At 46.8% G+C, this 21514-nt stretch overlaps 1 protein-coding gene and 2 non-coding genes across 5 annotated transcripts; all 3 read right to left on the reverse strand.

Moving 5' to 3' along the window:
- Positions 1 to 811: 811 nt before the first annotated feature.
- zgc:171971 (uncharacterized protein LOC569690 homolog) lies at positions 812 to 9323 on the reverse strand. 3 transcript variants are annotated; one of them, XM_052071222.1, is made up of 9 exons: positions 9156 to 9323; positions 8544 to 8810; positions 7656 to 7702; positions 6229 to 6383; positions 6038 to 6159; positions 5820 to 5898; positions 5471 to 5730; positions 2952 to 3104; positions 812 to 2828 (listed from the first exon to the last, which is right to left on the reverse strand). In XM_052071222.1, exons 2-9 carry the CDS (start codon positions 8727 to 8729, stop codon positions 2691 to 2693), a joined length of 1140 nt encoding a protein of 379 aa, XP_051927182.1. In that variant the 5' UTR covers positions 8730 to 8810; positions 9156 to 9323; the 3' UTR covers positions 812 to 2690. The 3 variants fall into 3 exon arrangements, with proteins under 3 accessions (XP_051927182.1, XP_051927181.1, XP_051927183.1); XM_052071221.1 differs by having other exon boundaries at positions 8544 to 9323; XM_052071223.1 differs by having other exon boundaries at positions 2680 to 2828; positions 5467 to 5730; positions 8544 to 9323.
- Positions 9324 to 17205: 7882 nt separating this feature from the next.
- On the reverse strand, positions 17206 to 17324 carry LOC127605155 (5S ribosomal RNA). The gene has a single exon (XR_007963490.1). It is a non-coding gene; the product is annotated as a 5S ribosomal RNA (ribosomal RNA).
- Positions 17325 to 21144: 3820 nt separating this feature from the next.
- Positions 21145 to 21263, reverse strand: LOC127605105 (5S ribosomal RNA). Its single transcript, XR_007963454.1, has one exon. It is a non-coding gene; the product is annotated as a 5S ribosomal RNA (ribosomal RNA).
- Between the last annotated feature and the right edge of the window lie 251 nt (positions 21264 to 21514).

Raw genomic sequence — 21514 nt, forward strand, 5'->3', positions numbered from 1 at the left:
CAGCACGGAGCATTGACTTGTGAGGATAAAGCGGATGGAGTCTTGAAATAAAACTAATGTTATTAAAAAGAATAATGTATGGGATTGGAGGTTTTGGAATTCATTCATTCATTCATCTTCCGAGCCGCTTGATCCTCACTGGGGTCGTGGGTGGTGCTGGAGCCTATCCCAGCTGTCTTCGGGCAGTAGGCGGGGGACACCCTGAATCGGTTGCCAGCCAATCGCAGGGCACACAGAAACGAACAACCATTCGCACTCACACTCACACCTAGGGACAATTTAGAGTGTTCAATCAGCCTGCCACGCATGTTTTTGGAATGTGGGAAGAAACCGGAGCACCCGGGGAAAACCCACGCAGGCCCGGGGAGAACATGCAAACTCCACACAGGGAGGCCGGAGCTGAAATCGAACCCGGTACCTCTGCACTGTAAAGCCGACGTGCTAACCACTGGACTACCGGGCCACCCAGGTTTTGGAATATTTTCCTATTTTTGATGTATACGGCATGCGGTGCAGCTAGTTCGGCCTTACTTGACGGTATTTTCCTAACTCGGTAGACTGGGAGTGTGTGCAAGAATTGCAACTTGACTGAAGTCGGTATCATTGCTCTGAACTTGTTTTTATGTGACATAAGCTCGTGCAGATGTGACAGAAATGTTTTCATGATCAAATGTCTCTCTTAACGCTGATCATGCGGGAACACAACACCCCCCATAAAAAAACATGCTTGTTGCTTATATTTTCCTTAATTCTCTTTTATCCAAAAGATGAAAAGTGATGTTCAACATTTCATGAAATTTGTCTTTTAGGGTTTTCTAGTTTTTTTGGGGGGGTGGTGGTGTTTTGAGTCTTCAATAACGTTAAGTCACCGTCATTAAGACCATACTCTTAGGATTTGACCTTTTGTATTGTGTATTGAATAAACATTTACATACACTTGATGTTGTAATGTCAATGCCCTGACACAACGCATGAGGAAAAAAAATGAGAACAATTCAAATCAGGATAAGAACCGTTAAAGTAGCACTGAAAAAAAAATCTGGAATGAAAATTATAAACAGTATTTACAAAGTGCCCATCAAAAGACAATCATAGAATAATTTACAAATCCATGTTTGTTGTAGCAATATTGTTGCAACTGGTTGTTCTTGCCCTGGAGTGACACGGTCACTCCAGGTTTTCAGCTTGTTGTTGCAGACCAAAAAAAAAAAACATTTTGCGTTTCTGGGAAGAGTTCTGTACCACCATTACAATGTTTTTTTATCACAAATCAAAACTACCATCTGTACAAAACCTACCTGCAAAGGTAGTGAAATACAAAAGACATCTGAAAAATGTAATATCAAGACAGAAACCACTGCGGAATATGCACTAAAAAGGAGTACTGGACAGTATTTGAGAAATGATGTACAGCGAGCATCTTTAAATAAATCCTCTGCAGCACAGAACCCCCCGGCCCCCCTGCCAGTTTAAGAATGTTTGGAGTCAATATTTTAAAACCGTCGCATGTGACTCCACATAAACACATTAACGGTTGAACATTTAAATGAGCAAAAAAAAAAAAAGCATTGGCATTTTGACTTCAATACCAATCCTGAAAAACGATACCATGGTAAAAACTTCATCAATAAAAACTAGTGGAGTGGAAAAACAGCTCACAGCTAGACAAATTAATATTCTCATTTGTACTATTTCCAACAATTACCGTATTTTCTGCACGATAAAGCGTTTCGATTTAGAAGACGCAGCTTCAATAAATGGCCTATTTCGAAACTGTTTTCATTATATAGGGCGTACCGCATTATCAGGCGCATAGAATAGAAGCAACAATAGTGGCTGTGGGAGTGCTACGGGCAGAACCCTTTTCGGTTACAATTGGTTCCTGCTAATAATCACCACGAAATGGCAGAGGAACACTAACGGGGACAACTCAATGTAGAATATAAAGAGACTTTCACCTTATATAAGGTGCATCGGATTATAGGGCGCACTGTCGGCTTTTGGGAAAATGTAATGCTTTTAGGTGCCCCTCATAGTGCGGAAAATACGGTACTATAAATATTCTGATAAATACGTTTGATACAAAACTCAATGCTGAATATAAAGAGACTGTGACACCATGTATAAGGCACATCGGATTGTAGGGCACACTGTCGTCTTTTGGGAAAATTGAATGCTTTTAGGTGCGCCTTATAGTGCGGAAAATAAGCAAGAAGAAAGAAAAAAGCTTGTTAGTCTCGCAATGGAGAAAGTCCCAATTCACAGCAGCAAAGTTATGAAAGGAAGAAGTAGAACAACAAAATATAGGAGCTGCTGGAAAGGCAGCCACTCTCGCGGCGCAATTTTGAAGTCAAAATAACACAACACAACACAAAGGACACAGTCGTGCAATCTTCACCACTTTTCTGCATACACTTTGTTGTCTGAAGCAGTTATAGATGAAAGAGAAAATATGGTACTATTAAGATTCTAATAAATACACTTGATACAAAAGTGAACAGTTTTAAACACTTGAGACTGATTCAACATCTTTATACAATTTTCAACATATAATACATTTTCCACATTTTTTTAATGTTGCAACATTGATTATTGAAGGTAAGCACTGCAGGCTGCCAAAAAGATGAATCCAAAACTACAAAAATACACTTCGGTCATGCAGTCTGTGATCTCATCTGCTGATGAGGTGATCAGCATCCTTGTTGCTGTTGGGTTGATTCCTCCAATAATGTTTGGAAATTTGGAGATAAAACCAGTTTATGTTTGATGTTCCCTAACACCATCATGTCGCCGGTCTTACCGTCGGTCAGATTCACGGACACCAGTTGCTGAAAACAGCAAACCACAAATTATTTCATTTTTTTGAAGTCCATCATGTCTATTATTTTGTACCACTCCGACAGTGTCATTGAAAACCAAACATGATCACCTTAATACCCCTTTTTATTTACCTGGAGGAATGACAAAGCAGTTCCATCAGTGATGTCCATGACAATATCACCCAGCTTCATCTCCACCTTTCCAGATTTTCGTATTCGGAGCTTTCCCAGAAATCCCTCGGGGAATTCGGACAGAACAGGTGAGCACTTCACTGAAGGGGACTCCTGGAAAGAAGCAAGGACTGACACAGCAATTCATGGATGAGGAGTACAAAATATTATATGCTGTATACCAGGACCTGACTGATAGAGATGTTTTTTTTTAGGCCAAGGCCAATTTTTGGAAAAAAACAAAACAACAGGTTACCGATTAATCGGACAATTAAAAAAATATATAATGCATAAAACAACAACACCTCCCACAAATGCATTTCAGTGGACATCAATCATATGCCAATTTTCACATGCTAACCGATTAATCAGACAATTAATTGAAAAAAAATAAAATAAAACATACATATATATATATATACACATAATGCATAAAACAACAACACCCCCCACAAATGCATTTCGTCATTCACGTCAATTATGTGTCGATTATTTGGCAGAAAAAAACATTGATTACCTATTAATCGGACGATTAATTAAAAAATATATATAATGTGTAAAACAACCCCCCCATATATATATAGATATATATACATATTAGAGCTGTCAGTTTAGCGCGTTTTTATTGGCATTAATTTAAATAAATTTTAACGGGATTAAAAATTTGCTTGCGAGATTAACGCGGCACACGTCACAAGCGGATGTTACGTTGCTCTATAAATACACCAGAAACAAAACAACAAGCGCGCTGCAGAAGTCCAAGCCCATGTCTGTTTTACCAGCCATGGCAGCGGGAGACACCGAAAACGGATACTTAAAGAGTTTATGAATGGAAAATTTACTTTTAAAAAGTTGCCAGATTGCTCCACTGACAAGACCAAAGTTACCTGTTCTCTCTCTGTGTATCATTCAGGTATACGATGTATGCCACTGACACGATTGTTACTTGTTTGGAACTATTTTGTGTGGAAGGTTACAGTGTTCTGCGTCCATATAAATAGAGCGGGTGGAGCTTCTCTGTGTTTGTCTGACAGTGGACAACACAGAGAAGTGACTAGCGAAAATAAAACGTCACCAGTGTTGTCATCGAACCAAGTGTAGTCATCCGAAATGAGGTAGACACAAAAACCGTAGAGAGACTTGCGCGCAAGAAGGACCAACATAATCAACATAGCCTGACTGTGTTAGGGGGAGTGAAACCCCCCTCTTTCAGAATGGTTTGCCCCAGCAGCACGGGGCAAGTGCTTGCACCAGTGTCCGAGACCCCGGACACTGGTGTCCGGGGTCTCGTTATTCTCCAACAAACATACAGAAACAGACTGCCGTGTTCAAAGCAAACTTGAGAAAAACGAAGTATGCAACCATGGTTTAAATCCACTATAGGCTGAGTACTAGTTTACCTTAGATGTGCACTTTATAATGTTATATTGCTCTGTTTTGATTTCATTAAAAAAGCTGTTAAAGCAGCTGTTGTGTGACAAAATATTTTTTCCACTGGTGTTGATGGACAGTTATATTGTGTGAGAGATTATGTGTGAACAACTGCTCCAAGTGGAAAATATTCATGTAAAATTAAAAATTGAAATTGCTATTTCAGTAAATATTTGCATTTGGCACATAGAAAACTGATTCATGATTCCAAGTTGATGAGAGCATTAAAATGGGGAAAAAAATAGGACAAAAATGTAAAAGGAAATTCAGAAACGATAAAAAATGTGTGAGTAATCACGATTAATTTTTTAGTTCATTTGAGTTCATTATGACAGTTGCATTTTTAATTAGATTAAATATTTTAATCGTTTGACAGCTCTAATATATATATATATATATATATATATATATATATATATATATATATATAATGCGTTAAACAACAACACCCCCCACAGATACATTTCAGTGGACTTCAATTTTATGCCAATTTTTGCTGTTACTGAGGAATTAAGACAAGGACTGGCCTGAATTATAAAGTATTTCAAATGCAAGGTATCAGGCTATTGACTGCTTGTCGTTGTAAAATTCTCCCAGTCTCTTGCACTTTTGACAGTGGAATGGTCTCAAAATCATGTACTGAGGTGGGGGCATTTGTGGCCTTCAGGATGATATTTTGTAGCCCCTACTTGACATCTAAATTTAATGATGTATTGCAGCCCAACACGTTTTTTTGCCATGCCATTGCCTTAGGTGTTTCATTTACGTGTTTTTTTTAATCATTTCTGGGCTACGCCCACGGAGGCTCAAGTGTGCTTTCGGCAAAACATACTTCTGAAGTGACACAAAGCGGAAGGAAAAGATTTCCCGTCACCCAGTCCCAGTCTGTCTTTTCTAAAAGTTTGGCAACGTGAATAGCCAATTTCAAGAAAAACACCCACCCAAAATGGGTCAGTGAGCCACTTTAGCGGGTGGGTGTGTCAATTCGGTCTTTATTTTTTTTGTGCATGAACCTTACATGTGTCACAAATAATTTGTGAAATACCCACTGTTGGCGCAACTTGTGTTTTCCCATGCAGAGGCTTCTTGTCCTTGGTAACTTTCTCAAATCTCGGTCCAGGACTGGGGTCTGCTTTTTGTTCTCTTACAGGCATACAGTCGGGTAACTGTATGAAGAAGAGTTCCTCCTTGCCGGACAGGCAGAGACACTGCAGGATCTCCACTAAAGATGGCTGGTCTCTGTTATGGCCTGTTTTAAGCTGAGGTCCACTGGATGGCGATGCGAGAAGAAGAGGCTTCTCTTGGCTTGCTTTAAAAACAACGCGAGCCAAGAGCAGAGGAAAATGAGGTCATGGGCATGCCACTGTAAGGTGTTTGCATAGCAGTTGGTTCTCTTACAGGTTGTGCTTGTCTGACACAAAGGTAACCGGATAGGTTTCAGCTTGGCATCATTCCTCAAACTCGGGTCACTTATGAACTGCCGGATGTACAGACAGACAATGATTTCGAATAAATAAATAAATAAACAATGTTGATAAGTGAGGTAGAGAAATTGATTTTCTCTTTTGTTGGATTAACAAAGACTTCTATGACGCGGAATGAAAATGGTCACTCACATCATCTCTCTGCAGTTTTCTGAGTAGCTCATCTTCATCGTTGAAGTCCTGCGGCTCTTTTTTTACAGTTTTACAATTAGGAATTGCGGTGGCATCACAAACTCCCGCAGCAGCAACCCAGCCTGCGAGATTGAAAATGTCTGAGGTGTAAGCGAAGACGCAATGTTGCACAAAATATCATCGACATGAACCTGTTTTCCGCGGCGTGTCGGCAGGGCCCTGTTCAAAGATGGAGTGACACTGGATAATCTGCGGCTTCTCTTTCCTCCTGCCTCTGTTTTCTCCTCTTCTATTATCCCGCTGTTTCCGCTCCCTTTTTGGCATCACTTGAGCCTCTTCCTTTAATCTGTAATCAAAAGTATTTGAGGTGGATAAATGCAATTTATATTCGTCAACAACTTTTTAGATTTTTTTTTTCTTTCGGAGATGCAAGTAAATGTCTACATCAGTTTTTGGTGCCAATTCCGAATCCTTCCTCGTTTTTTTTCCGCTTGCACATCAGGTTTTCATAATAGTAATAATCATAATAATAATAAAGCAACAATAAATTCACTTAATATATACAGATAAGATAGTAATATGGCGGCCCGGTAGCCCAGTGGTTAGCACGTCGGCTTCACAGTGCAGAGGTGCCGGGTTCGATTCCAGCTCCGGCCCGTCTGTGTGGAGTTTGCATGTTCTCCCCGGGCCTGCGTGGGTTTTCTCTAGGTGCTCCGGTTTCCTCCCACATTCCAAAAACATGCGTGGCAGGCTGATTGAACACTCTAAATTGTCCCTAGGTGTGAGTGTGAGTGCGAATGGTTGTTTGTTTCTGTGTGCCCTGCGATTGGCTGGCAACCGATTCAGGGTGTCCCCCGCCTACTGCCCGAAGACAGTTGGGATAGGCTCCAGCACCCCCCGCGACCCTAGTGAGGATCAAGCGGCTCGGAAGATGAATGAAAGATAGTAATATATTTAGTCCAATTTAATTATATTGATTTTTGGGTTCGGTTCAGAAACAGGTTGAATTTTGTTTCTAAAAAATCACAGCTTTCAATTAGAATGCATGGTAAAAACCGTTATTGCCCGAGCTTTTATCGGCCAAACTTAAAAACAAAAAAATAAACATTTCTCAAGAAACTGAGGTGCTCGGAACAAAGTAGAGACTTTTTTTTCTTTCTTTCTTTTAATCGACGTCAAAAATATGTATAGCGCTACATGAAGCCATCTTTGATTCCAATTTGCTTCTGACCAGTGTTACAGAAAATCCATCCATCCATTTTCTGACCCACTTTATCCTCACAAGGGTTGTGGGGGGTGCTGGAGCCTTTCCTAGCTGTCTTCAGGCAGTAGGCGGGGGACACCCTGAACAGGTGGCCAGCCAATCAGAGGGCACACAGAGATGAATAACCCCACACTCCTGCTCACACCTAGGGACAATTTAGAGTGTCCCATGAAGCTGCCATGCATGTTTTTGGAAGGTAGGAGGAAACCGAAGAAAACCCACACAGGAACGGGGAGAAATTTCAAATTCCAAACAATTTGGAGCCGGTATCGAACCCACAACCTCTGCATTGTGATGTCAATGCGCTAACCACTCGACCACCCATATAAAGGACTCTGCTACAATCCAACTTACTCATCTTTGCTCTTCCTCACAGCATTGATGTTAGGCTCAAAGGTTTTCTGAGGAGAACAGAAAAAAATGTTACATGAAACAACTGTATGAAATATGGCAGAGATGACAGTATTTGTTCAAATAAAATCTTGCCTAGGATTTTCGAGCACCTGACGACTGTGACTTGGAAGTTCTAACGCAACTAGATCTCTGGAGTCCATACAGAGCTATCAAGTGTGAAATTGTGCAACGACATTTTTGTGAGTGGGCTACTGTATTTCCGGAAAATGTATGTGAACAAGCTGAAACACTATTCTAAGTATAGTGTTGCTGGATACACACATTAGAATTATCTAATAGCGTCTCCACATTCGCGAATAGCATTATCAGCCTTCATAACTCACCTGGCGCCCAGCGGGATTTGAATGTGTGTGGTGATGAAGTTCTGCCTCTATTAGTGAAAATAGAATTGATGCGTTGACTATTTGATCACTTTTCAAATTCAGTGCGGCCGCACAAGTAGACAATAGCAGCCCGGTGGTTCTGTCCTGGGTCAGTGAGACGGGACTACCCCCTAAAAAAAGGCCAATTTCAATGGGGGTCTTAAAAAATAGGGTGAAGTGAAATTTTTTACAACATTAAAACCCCTGAATTGTAACTGTTTAAAAACACATTACATATGTCACGAAGACATTTTTGCATATCGCTTTGGCACTACGATATGTGGAAGTGAATGGGGGGAGCTTAATTTAGACAAAAGCAGTGCTTTACCTCTTGCAGCGTTACTCTACAGGCATAAATTACTCGCGGATCGGGACGTTGTTTTTAGCTTGCGTGCATATTTTAAAGCTTCTTCCCATTTTAAACCACAGTTATACAGATGACGTTGTATCTGACGAGATACTGTACCTTTGTTTTCTTCAGGGCACCCCCTAGTGTCAAATCCCGATTTCGGAGGGACTGCAGTCTACGAGCGGCGGCTGGGGAAGGGAAGCATCCGAGGCCGTGCAATCCTCTGCTGGCAGTAATACTCAAACTAGCCCCACTGTTAATGCCAGAAGAACTGGGTACCTCTTCTGCATCCTTCTTTGCCATAATTCAAGATGACTATATCCCTTTGTGTGTGCAAGGACAGCGTTGCGCATCTCCTTTCCTCGAAACGGGCGTTTATTTGAACTACAAAATCAAACAAAACCCTCTTATTTCGAAAGTACATGCACGATAACCAGTGTTTTATTTCTGGAAATAAACAAAGCGGCTGCTAATAATACCAACCAAATGGTTTGGTTTTCGTGTTGTTTTTGTTTTTTTGAAACCCAGGGCGGTCTTCAAACTTAAAACATTTCACTTCGAAATTTACATTTACAAAGTGCTTTCAGCTAAACGCAGACAACAACAAACCGTCGTTAGCCCCAACAAACTCCCAAATGCTACTACTTCCGCTCCTACACTTCCATTTTAAAACACAATGGAACACGGCTTGTTCTGGTGGGTCGCGGTCGTTTGTGGGGTTTTGCTTACGCCGTACGTCTCCGGAAGGCTTCGGTGATATGTCTTAGTCCTGTCTCAATAGCCGCTTACAGTTTAAAGGTCCAATGTTTAAAAGGCATTCCCCGCGGTTGTAGCTAGCTTTCACCCTCCCCAACGCCGAATACTCGTCGTGTTTCCGTCCCGTTGTTGTATTAAAACAATACCCTGATTCAGTCACAAGAGGGCGACGTTCTATTACATTAACAGTTCCAAGTCATTTCACGCTATCTGTACAATAAGAATATTGAACTGATGTCCATAATCTGTTCAATAAATAAATAAAAAGGAACTCAAGAAACCATCTATAAAAATAAGAAATCAGAACGCCTTCAGTGTTTTTTCACTGGACTCTGCATTACGGCAACACGTTATGAACGTAAACCAAATTCAAATGAACGCTTAAAAATAAAGGTGGGCAAACACTTTTAAAATCATACAAACATTTGCGTCAGTTACTAGACCACCATGATATATAAAACAGTGTTTTTGTCCTTATCTCTTGCCACCTTTAAGAATAAAAAGCCATTTGAAATGTGCATAATTGATTTGCATAAACATATTTCAGATCAACCTATGAAACTCTATTTTCATGGCATTTTTCATCAATAAAAAATCTAATTTATGCTTACTGCTTTATGTGAATTAAAATCAACACATTTAAACAGACTTGGATGTCTTCTTGGCCTGGTTTACTTGAACCATGACCTCGACCATTAACCTTATTTAGGCGGTGGTAAAATAGAAAAGTCAAATGTGCCAGAGGCCAAGCTGAACAACACACGACACACTGTCTCGTGCTAAAAGTAAGTTACATGGTATGGTCAATTTTTCCATAATACATAATCTTCACCAAAAACAAATAGTCAACATTATTATGTGAACATCACATGTGCTTGTGGTCAATTCCTGTTCAAGGTACAAACAAATAAGACTGTAAACTTATGTTATATTATACAATTATATAATATAATAATAATTCATTCATCTTCCGTACCGCTTGATCCTCACTAGGGTCGCGGGGGGTGCTGGAGCCCATCCCAGCCGTCTCCGGGCAGTAGGCGGGGGACACCCTGAATCGGTTGCCAGCCAATCGCAGGGCACACATAGACGAACAACCATCCACGCTCACACTCACACCTAGGAACAATTTAGAGTGTTCAATCAGCCTGCCATGCATATTTTTTTGGAATGTGGGAGGAAACCGGAGCACCCGGAGAAAACCCACGCAGGCCCGGGGAGAACATGCAAACTCCACACAGGGAGGCCGGAGCTGGAATCGAACCCGGTACCTCTGCACTGTGAAGCCGACGTGCTAACCACTGGACCGCCCTATAATAATGTAAGCTTTTGTTAAATTGTTAATTATTATCATTTTATATTCATGCATTATATTCTTTTATGATAGTTACCTTAATTATACTCTGTTTAATACGTCCTGAAATATTCTTAGGTTGCTTACATGTGATTGGAGAAGAAAAACAGGAAGGCGGGTCGTTACCGGAAGGGGGAGTGTTGGTTAGAGCGTTAGCGGGGAGCGGTTGAGCAGAGAAAAAAAAAAGAGAAAAAGAGCTGTGTTCAAACGAAGTCGTCCTCTCCTTTTGCCCATTCTAAACGTGGAGCAATCCATTCAAAACCTGCGAACCCCTCAACTTACATTGGTGGCAGCGGTGTTGGTATGTTTTGTGTGGCTCCTTGACTCTTTTTATGCTACGATTTTTTCGTGCTAATTGTCGTACTGCTAGCCACATGGATTTTGCGCTCTACCGAATGGCTGCTGCTAATCGCTAATTTGGATGAGACTTTGAGGCTTCATGCAATTTGGATTTTTTTTCCCTACCTTCTTCTTGGCCATTGTTTCCATCATTAGTCATAGTTTTGAGCTTGCTATGTACGATACTGAGGCTTCCGTTAGTCAACCCCCTGAAGTGGCTCATTCCACTGCTGCTTCTATGGCTGCTGCGAATATTACTCAGCTGGGCCGCCTCAACATTGATTTACCACCAGCTTTTAAAGGTGATGGGACCGTGTCTTTTACTAGCTGGTCTCGGCGTTTTGAGGTGTCGATGCAAGCCATGTATAACCGACCAGCCGCTGAAATTTCATCTGTACTGGCTTCAGTTTTACCGACAAAATTAGCTGAGGCTGCATTTCTGTACTGGGATAGCCTTTCCCCCGCAGTCAAGGAGGACTACAAGGCTGTCAAGAAGAGGCTCCAGGATGTTTTTGGTCCTAGCCTGTCCCTGCCATTTTTCCAAACCCATATAAATGCCCGACCCCGCAAGCCTGGTGAGAGCTTGGAAGTGTACAGTGCTGACGTCACCCGCCTCGTTATGGAGGCCTTCCCTGACTACGGCCGCGTAGCACAGGAAGGGGAGAAGTTTCGCCGCTTCGTGGCTGGATTGGATCCTGCCCTGCAAGCAAAGATCCACGAGATGGGAGCGGGTGACCTTGACGAGGCCCTCGTTGTTGCTGGCCGATGTGAGAGCACGTGCGGCACTGAACCTTCATGCTTCATACCCACCTATGCGGACTATGGACCAGGTGTCAGTGACATGTTCTGATACTGCTTCTATTAAGCTTCTAGAAGCAATGGAACGACTGACAGTTAAAGTGAGTGGCGTGCAGAGTGACGTCCACCAGCTACAGGAGAGGGACACCTACTGCGGCCAGCGCTTTGACCACTGGGCCAATCGATCTTCTGCGTCTGGTGATCCCCTCGGTGGTGCACACCGCCGTTCTCTATCCGGCCATGGTGGTCCACTCCAGTCCAGAAACTGCTACTCACCTGACAGGGGCTACGGTCGAAATCCGGAGTTCTATCGCAGACACCGTCCAAACTCTCCTGAGTTCCGGCGCAGCAGACATGACTGGATCTCTGATGGTGTACGGCATCGCCACCATTCTCCACGCGGACCTGACTGGGGCCCCTCTGTGCATGAACGCCAGCAACGGCATTCCCCAGGCAGACGCAACTGGGACTCTCAGGGGGATGCCAGGCGCAATGATTCTGCGGATAGTACATCGCAAGGTGACTGCGGTGACTACCAGTCCAAGTCCGATCGGCCATACAGGAAGCACTACAGCTCGCCGTCTCGGAGGGAGAGGGAAGGAGACCTATCAACCAGACGCAGTGTTCACTTCCAGTCTCCTGATAGGCGAGTGCCATCCGGCACTTCCCGATCAACGCAACAGGGAAACGCCCAATAGCTGATGTTGAGGGCAGACCTCAGCTTGTGAATTAGCGCCCCCTGCCGACAACCTGGAAACTGACAATCAAGACAATAAGAAGTATATTCACTCTGAAACTGTGTCCCCCAACATCCTTTCCATTGTGGAAGGCATTGAAGTAGCTGCTCTCCTTGACACTGGGTCCACAATTTCTATCATCAGTGAGGATTTCAGAGTATCACATCCAGCACTGAAGAAGCGCCCAATGAAGACATCCTTCACTTTGGCTCGCTCTGTCAATGGTCAATGCTTGGACACATTGGGGATTTTGTCATTAGGCATCCGCTTAGGAAGGGAACTATTGCAGCACGACTTTCAGGTCATCAGAGGAGCTCATCATTCTGTGATCTTAGGATGGGACTTCCTAAATCAGCACCATGCCCTGCTAGATGTCAGCAAAGGCCAACTGATACTCTGGGACATGAATCTCCCTCTACTCCCTAAGAACCACTTAGTAGCTGCCTGCTGCAACGTCTCCGTGATGTCACGTGCCTGTATTCCTGCTCGGAGTGAAACCATCATCACAGCATGTGTTGCGGGTGCGACGGCCGCATCTCCAGTACCAACCGACTATGTTGGAGTCCTAATACCCAACCCTTCGTCTGAAGTTGTCGTGGCCCATACTCTCAGCGAAGTACAGAATGGAATGACTCTTGTTCGTGTTCTAAACACGACCGAAGAAAACATCGAGCTGCATGTCGGTCAACACCTTGGTGAGTTTCATTCCATCTAATCTATTGACACTGTAGCTGTAGAAGAGTCACGCTGTGCTGCTTCGCATGTTTCTGACATGACTGCTCCTCCTGTTGAGATAGATGAAACCTGTCTGACTCCAACCCAAGCTCAGTCACTGAAAGCCTTACTGTCTAAGTACTCCGTCGTGTTCAGCAAACACCAAGACGACCAAGGTAGAACAGGTATCATCAAGCATCGCATTCGCACAGGTGATGCATCACCAATCAAGCAGAGAGCGTACCAGGTGACACCAGACCAGCGACAGGAAATCCAGCTCCAAGTCGACAAGCTTCTGAAAGCAGACGTCATCGAAGAGAGCTACAGTCCTTGGGCCGCGCCTGTCGTTCTGGTCCGCAAGAAGAATGGATCTTGGCGTTTCTGTTTAGATTATAGAAAACTTAACGCTGTAACCATCAAAGATTCACATCCTCTGCCAAGAGTGGACGATGCCTTGGATGCGCTCTCAGGTTCCGCTTGGTTTTCCACCATGGACCTCCAGCACGGATACTGGCAGGTGGAAATGAAAGAGGAGGATCGCGAGAAGACCGCTTTCACGACAGGGAGTGGACTCTATCACTTCAAAGTGATGCCAATGGGATTGACCAACGCCCCAGCGACGTTTCAAAGGCTGATGGAGATGGTTCTCCGTGGCCTCCCATGGCAGACATGCCTAGTCTATTTGGATGATGTCTTGATCTTTAGCCAATCCTTTGAAGAACATCTCCAGCACTTGGAGGAAGTCTTCTGCAGATTCCAGTGTAGCGGCTTGAAGTTAAACCCTGCCAAATGCTACCTTGCCAAGGACAATGTACTCTTCCTTGGGCACATCGTCTCAAAGGACGGTGTAAAGCCGGACCCCAAGAACGTACAAAGTGTGAAAGATTGGCCCACTCCTCACACTCCAACTGAAGTGAGAGCCTTTCTCGGACTTTGTTCCTATTACAGAAAGTTCATTAAGAATTTTGCACATCATGCAGTACCGTTGCATGGACTGACAGAGAAGAATACACCCTTCCTGTGGACACTAGCTTGTGAAGAAGCATTCGCTTATTTGAAACAAGCTCTGTCACGTCCTCCTGTAATGGCCTTCCCAAACTTTGCCCAGCCGTTTCAGCTATACACAGATGCCTCCTGCTCTGCCATTGGGGCAGTGTTAGCTCAGAAGCGTGAGGAGAGGGAAGTGGTCGTTGCCTATGCCAGCCATGTCCTCACCAAGGCAGAGAGGAAATGGTCGACATATGACAGAGAGCTGTGGGCGATCGTCTGGTCTGTCAGACATTTTCGGCATTATCTCTACAAGCAAACTTTTGTCATCATTACAGATCACAAACCCCTCTTGGGCCTGAGAAGAATCCCCATCGACAGCGACAGGACTGGTCGGCGTGCACGTTGGGCCCTGGAATTAGATCCATTTGAGTGGACTGTGATCCACAGAGAAGGATATCGGCATCAGAATGCAGACTCATTATCGAGGCGGCCAGAGGTGACAAGTCCGCCTGCCACCACTGGAAACCCTTCTGTCGTCCCGCTACCTTTTCATGTCGTCACAAAACCCAGCTATGTGTGCACCGCCGATCTTCAGCCGGAACCAGAACCAATACCCCATGAGCCGGTCCCAAACCAGTCCGAAGGATGCCCCTCATCGACTTTCCAGCTTTCCACCAGTGGATTGGAGCTGCAGGAGAAGCAACAGCAGGACCCGATCCTGGCGGAGGTCATCAGATGGAAGACCAAAGGCTACAAACCCCCACTCTGGAGGATGAAAAACAGACCCGCTGCAGAGAAGTCACTCTGGCGTGAATACGGAAGGCTCACCTTTCACAACGAGCTGCTCTGTAGGAAAGTTCATAACCGAACATCCAAGTCAGCAGTCTATCAGGTTATCATACCTCAAGAGTTGCAGGAAGACGTCTTCAAGCTGCTCCATGGTAATCTGGTGGCAGGCCATTTGTCAGCGGAGAAGGTTCTGCAACATGCTCAGGTATTGTGCTACTGGCCATTCATGTCTCGGGATATTTATCAGTGGTGCAAGAAGTGTGTGCCGTGTGATGCTCGACGCAATCCTGTCCCACATCAGAGAGCACCCATGAAGACAGTGACAGCAACCTCACCATTCCAGAAAGTGGCAGCTGACATCTTGGAATTACCAGTCACCAGCCATGGCAACCGGTATGTGTTGGTAGTTCAAGATTATTTTTCTAAATATGTCAACCTCTACGCCATTCCAGATCAAAGGTCAACAACTGTGGCCAGATGCATTTTTGAGAACTTCATCAGAGAGCATGGAATCCCGGAGAGTCTTCACACGGACCAAGGACGGCAGTTCGAGTCGGACCTTGTCAAACATCTTTGTTGTCTACTCTGAGTGAAGAAGACAAGGACCAGCCCATATCATCCACAATGTGACGGTATGGTGGAACAATTTAACCGGACACTCATCGACCAATTAGCTAAGACTCTTCTCCAGCAGTCTGGAGAGTGGGACGACTGCCTCAATCAGGTGGCCTTGGCCTATAACACCAGCCCTCACTCCTCTACAGGATACACCCCCTTTTTCCTGACCCATGGTCGAGAGGCACGGATGCCTGTTAATGCCCTGTTCCCTCCTGATGTGCCGTTTCCAAACTCCACGCCTGGCACTTCAGCTGACTATGCAGTACAACTGACCCGAAAGCTACAATCTGCCTTCAGGTCTGCTACTGTGAACAGCGATCAAGCTCACGTGCGACAGAAACATCACTATGACCGACTTGTCCATCACACTCCTTACACCCCAGGGGATTATGTGTGGTTGAGTGACCCTACAACTTCACATCAAAAGCTGTCTCCACACTGGAGGGGACCTTTTGTGGTTCTGGAGTTTCTTGGATCGACGGAAGAGGAATCTGGCGTGACGTACAAGATCAAGTATCTTTTGGATCCACCTGATAAAGTCCAAACACTCCACTACAACCGATTGCGTCCTTATTACCCTGATGTAAAGACCGTACCTTTGGGTACTTCATCAGCACCTGTGGGTCACACACCTCATCCACCCCTGGCCCTATCAGCGTTATCAGGTGCTCTACCTTTCCAGCCCTCCAGGTCTTCAGTGACCCGGAAGAGATGCCTGCCTGGCCCTTTATCACCTTGTCTGGCCCCATTGGAAAGGCCTCGGACGACTGATACAGACTTACCTGTTCCCTCATCTGTGGACCAGAGGCCTACCGTTCTGCCTGCAGCACTGGGTTCAAACACCGGTTCCTCTTCACGCCCAGGCCACCGCCAAGTTAAACTTCCTTCGCGTTTCAAAGACTTTGTTCTGATGTGATTGTATGTTTCTGATGGGCTTTTGTTTTACACAAACGCCCCCCCCCCCCCCCCCCCTCCTCGTGCAATGTTAGTTTGTTGTAACCTGGCTTCTATGTTACGTGTTCAAAGTAGAAATGAGGACATTTCTCTGGTGGGAGAGGGAAGAATGTAAGCTTTTGTTAAATTGTTAATTATTATCATTTTATATTCATGCATTATATTCTTTTATGTTAGTTACCTTAATTATACTCTGTTTAATACGTCCTGAAATATTCTTAGGTTGCTTACATGTGATTGGAGAAGAAAAACAGGAAAAGCTTCCGTGATCGGGCGTTCTCAGGGTAGTATGGCCGTAAGCGAAGGACGGGGTCAAAATTTCCCTCTTTATAGGTTACAGGGCCCCTGTAACGGCACTTCCGGGTCGGTGGGGGGCTAATTTGTTGCATTTCTTTCCCTCATCCCTTTTCCACGGACGAGGGGCGCGCACTCTTGGCGTTTTGAGCTCTCAGCAGTGCTTGATGTCTGTTCTGAAAGTTGGCTTTTCCAGTGGAGGTGCGAAAGCATCCAGCAGTCTGAAATCCTAGGCTGCTTCCTATGCAAGTGCGATCATGATCGATTTTCGTGCAGAGGGCTCCCTCTTTTGGAAAATAATAGTATTACAACAAGACGTTGATCAGTCAGATCAATGTTACAGAAGCGATTTCAAACCGTAGCAGAAGTGAAAGTTGAATGAGAAATGAAAGCGATAATTAATAGGAAAGGGGCGTTTATTGGTGTCGTGTGCAAAAGCTTACAGCACCTGGTATTCCCAGGCGGTCTCCCATCCAAGTACTAACCAGGCCCGACCCTGCTTAGCTTCCGAGATCGGACGAGATTGGGCGTTCTCAGGGTAGTATGGCCGTAAGCGAAGGACGGCGTCAAAAATTCCCTCTTTATAGGTTACAGGGGCCCTGTAACGGCACCTTCGGGTCGGTGGGGGATGGATGGCTAATTTGTTGCATTTCTTTCCCTCATCCCTTTTCCACGGACGAGGGGCGCGCACTCTTGGCGTTTTGAGCTCTCAGCAGTACTTGATGTCTGTTCTGAAAGTTGGCTTTTCCAGTGGAGGTGCGAAAGCATCCAGCAGGCGGGAATCCCAGGCTGCTTCCTATGCAAGTGCGATCATGATCGATTTTCGTGCAGAGGGCTCCCTCTTTTGGAAAATAATAGTATTACAACAATACGTTGATCAGTCAGATCAATGTTACAGAAGCGATTTCAAACCGTAGCAGAAGTGAAAGTTGAATGAGAAATGAAAGCGATAATTAATAGCAAAGGGGCGTTTATTGGTGTCGTGTGCAAAAGCCCTCTCCGTGAGCCGTCACCTTACCGTGGTGGAGGGGTTTGTGTGTCCCAATGATCCTAGGAGCTAAGTTGTCTGGGGCTTTATGCCCCTGGCAGGGTCACCCATGGCAAACAGGTCCTAGGTGAGGGACCAGACAAAGCACGGCTCACAAAGCCCCTTAATGACAAATAAAATCGATGGTATCCAGTTTCCCTTGCCCGGACGCGGGTCACCGGGGCCCCCCTCTGGAGCCAGGCCTGGAGGTGGGGCTCGTTGGCGAGCGCCTGGTGGCCGGGCCTACACCCATGGGGCCCGGCCGGGCTCAGCCCGAAGAGGCAACGTGGGTCCCCCTTCTCATGGTCTCACCACCCGTGGGAGGGGTCAAAGGGGTCGGGTGCAATGCGAGCTGGGCGGCAGCCAAAGGCGGGGACCCTGGCGGTCCGATCCTCGGCTGCAGAAGCTAGCTCTTGGGACATGGAATGTCACCTCTCTGGCAGGGAAGGAGCCCGAACTGGTGTGTGAGGCAGAGAAGTTCCGACTGGATATAGTCGGACTTGCCTCCACACACAGCCTAGGTTCTGGTACCAGTCCTCTCGAGAGGGGTTGGACTCTCTTTCACTCTGGAGTTGCTCACGGTGAGAGGCGCAGAGCAGGTGTGGGCATACTCATTGCCCCCCGGCTCAGTGCCTGTACATTGGGGTTCACACCGGTGGACGAGAGGGTTGCATCCCTCCGCCTGCGGGTGGGGGGACGGGTCCTGACTGTTGTTTGTGCATATGCACCAAACAGCAGCTCAGCATACCCACCCTTTTTGGAGTCCTTGGAGGGTGTGCTGGAGAGTACTCCTGCTGGGGACTCCCTTGTTCTACTGGGGGACTTCAATGCTCACGTGGGCAATGACAGTGAGACCTGGAGGGGCGTGATTGGGAGGAACGGCCCCCCCGATCAGAACTCGAGTGGTGTTTTGTTATTGGACTTCTGTGCTCGTCACGGACTGTCCATAACGAACACCTTGTTCAAACATAAGGGTGTCCACGTGTGCACTTGGCAACAGGACACCCTAGGCCGTAGTTCGATGATCGACCTTGTGGTCGTGTCATCGGATTTGCGGCCGCATGTTCTGGACACTCGGGTGAAGAGAGGGGCGGAGCTGTCAACTGATCACCACCTGGTGGTGAGTAGGCTCCGATGGTGGGGGAAGATGCCGGTCCGTCCTGGCAGACCCAAACGTATTGTGAGGGTTTGTTGGGAGCGTCTGGCGGAATCCCCTGTCAGAAGGAGTTTCAACTCCCACCTCCGACAGAGCTTTTCCCATGTTCCGGGGGAGACGGGGGACATTGAGTCCGAGTGGACCATGTTCCGTGCCTCTATTGTTGAGGCGGCCAATCTGAGTTGTGGCCGTAAGGTGGTTGGTGCCTGTCGTGGCGGCAACCCTCGTACTCGCTGGTGGACACCAGCAGTAAGGGATGCCGTCAAGCTGAAGAAGGAGTCCTATCGAGCCTTTATGGCCTGTGGGACCCCAGAGGCAGCTGACGGGTACCGACTGGCCAAGCGGAACGCAGCTTCGGTGGTCGCCGAGGCAAAAACCCGAGCATGGGAAGAGTTCGGTGAGGCCATGGAAGCCGACTTCCGGACGGCTTTGAGGAAATTCTGGTCCACCATCCGACGTCTCAGGAGGGGGAAGCAGTGCACTACGAACACTGTGTACAGTGGGGATGGGGCGCTGCTGACTTCGACTCGGGACGTTGTGAACCGGTGGGCAGAGTACTTCGAAGACCTCCTCAACTCCACCAACATGCCTTCCTTGGAGGAAGCAGAGCCTGGGGACTCTGAGGTGGGCTCTCCTATCTCTGTGGTTGAAGTCACCGATGTGGTTAAAAAGCTCCTCGGTGGCAAGGCCCCAGGGGTGGATGAGATCCGCCCAGAGTTCCTCAAGGTTCTGGATGTTGTGGGGCTGTCCTGGTTGACACGCCTCTGCAACATCGCGTGGTCAACGGGGAGAGTGCCTCTGGATTGGCAGACCGGGGTGGTAGTCCCTCTTTTTAAAAAGGGGGACCGGAGGGTGTGTTCCAACTACAGAGGGATCACACTCCTCAGCCTCCCTGGTAAGGTCTATTCAGGGGTGCTGGAGAGGAGGGTCCGTCAGGAAGTCGAGCCTCAGATTGAGGAGGAGCAGTGTGGTTTTCGTCCCGGCCGTGGAACAGTGGACCAGCTCTACACCCTTAGCAGGGTTCTCGAGGGTATGTGGGAATTCGCCCAACCAGTCTACATGTGTTTTGTGGACTTGGAGAAGGCGTTTGACCGTGTCCCTCGGGGAGTTCTGTGGGGGGTGCTTCGTGGGTATGGAGTACCGAACCCCCTGATACGGGCTGTTCGCTCACTATACCACCGATGTCAGAGTTTGGTCCGCATTGCCGGCAGTAAGTCGGAATCGTTTCCAGTGAGGGCAGGACTCCGCCAAGGCTGCCCTTTGTCACCGATTCTGTTCATAACCTTCATGGACAGAATCTCTAGGCGCAGCCGAAGCGTTGAGGGGGTCCGTTTTGGTGGCCTCAGTATTGCATCCCTGCTTTTTGCAGATGATGTGGTGCTGTTGGCTCCTTCAAACAGGGCTCTCCAACTCTCACTGGAGCGTTTCGCAGCCGAGTGTGAAGCGGTTGGGATGAAAATCAGCACCTCCAAATCTGAAACCATGGTCCTCAGTCGGAGAAGGGTGGAGCGCCCCCTCCAGGTCGGGGGGAGATCTTGCCCCAAGTGGAGGAGTTTAAGTATCTTGGGGTCTTGTTCACGAGTGAGGGCAGGAGGGAGCGAGAGATCGACAGGCGGATCGGTGCAGCGTCTGCTGTGATGCGGACGTTGTATCGGTCTGTCGTGGTGAAGAAGGAGCTGAGCCAAAGGGCGAAGCTCTCAATTTACCGGTCGATCTACGTTCCAACCCTCATCTATGGTCACGAGCTATGGGTCGTGACCGAAAGAACGAGATCCCGGATACAAGCGGCCGAAATGAGTTTTCTCCGCAGGGTGTCCGGGCTCTCCCTTAGAGATAAGGTGAGAAGCTCGGTCATCCGGGAGGGGCTCCGAGTCGAGCCGCTTCTCCTCCACATCGAGAGGAGCCAGATGAGGTGGCTTGGGCATCTGCTTCGGATGCCTCCTGAACGCCTCCCTGGTGAGGTGTTCCGGGCATGTCCCACCGGGAGGAGACCCCGAGGAAGACCCAGGACACGCTGGAGAGACTATGTCACCCAGCTGGCCTGGGAACGCCTCGGGATCCCCCGGGGAGAGCTGGAAGAAGTAGCTAGGGAGAGGGAAGTCTGGGCTTCCCTGCTGGAGCTGTTGCCCCCGCGACCCGGCCCCGGATAAGCGGTAGAAGATGGATGGATGGATGGATGGATGGTGTGCAAAAGCTTACAGCACCTGGTATTCCCAGGCGGTCTCCCATCCAAGTACTAACCAGGCCCGACCCTGCTTAGCTTCCGAGATCGGACGAGATCGGGCGTTCTCAGGGTAGTATGGCCGTAAGCGAAGGACGGCGTCAAAAATTCCCTCTTTATAGGTTACAGGGGCCCTGTAACGGCACCTTCGGGTCGGTGGGGGATGGGGGGGCTAATTTGTTGCATTTCTTTCCCTCATCCCTTTTCCACGGACGAGGGGCGCGCACTCTTGGCGTTTTGAGCTCTCAGCAGTACTTGATGTCTGTTCTGAAAGTTGGCTTTTCCAGTGGAGGTGCGAAAGCATCCAGCAGGCGGAAATCCCAGGCTGCTTCCTATGCAAG

Source organism: Hippocampus zosterae, chromosome 7, assembly GCF_025434085.1.
Source record: "Hippocampus zosterae strain Florida chromosome 7, ASM2543408v3, whole genome shotgun sequence".
NCBI classification, from domain to species: Eukaryota; Metazoa; Chordata; class Actinopteri; order Syngnathiformes; family Syngnathidae; genus Hippocampus; species Hippocampus zosterae.

Excerpts from the sequence above, each read along its gene's own strand:
- zgc:171971 (XM_052071222.1), bottom strand. The coding sequence starts at position 8,729 with ATGGCAAAGAAGGATGCAGAAGAGGTACCCAGTTCTTCTGGCATTAAC. Across the intron at positions 7,703-8,543 it reads GTGCCCTGAAGAAAACAAAG|AAAACCTTTGAGCCTAACAT; the intron begins GTACAGTATCTC and ends TGTTCTCCTCAG. Across the intron at positions 6,160-6,228 it reads CGACACGCCGCGGAAAACAG|GCTGGGTTGCTGCTGCGGGA; the intron begins GTTCATGTCGAT and ends TCAATCTCGCAG.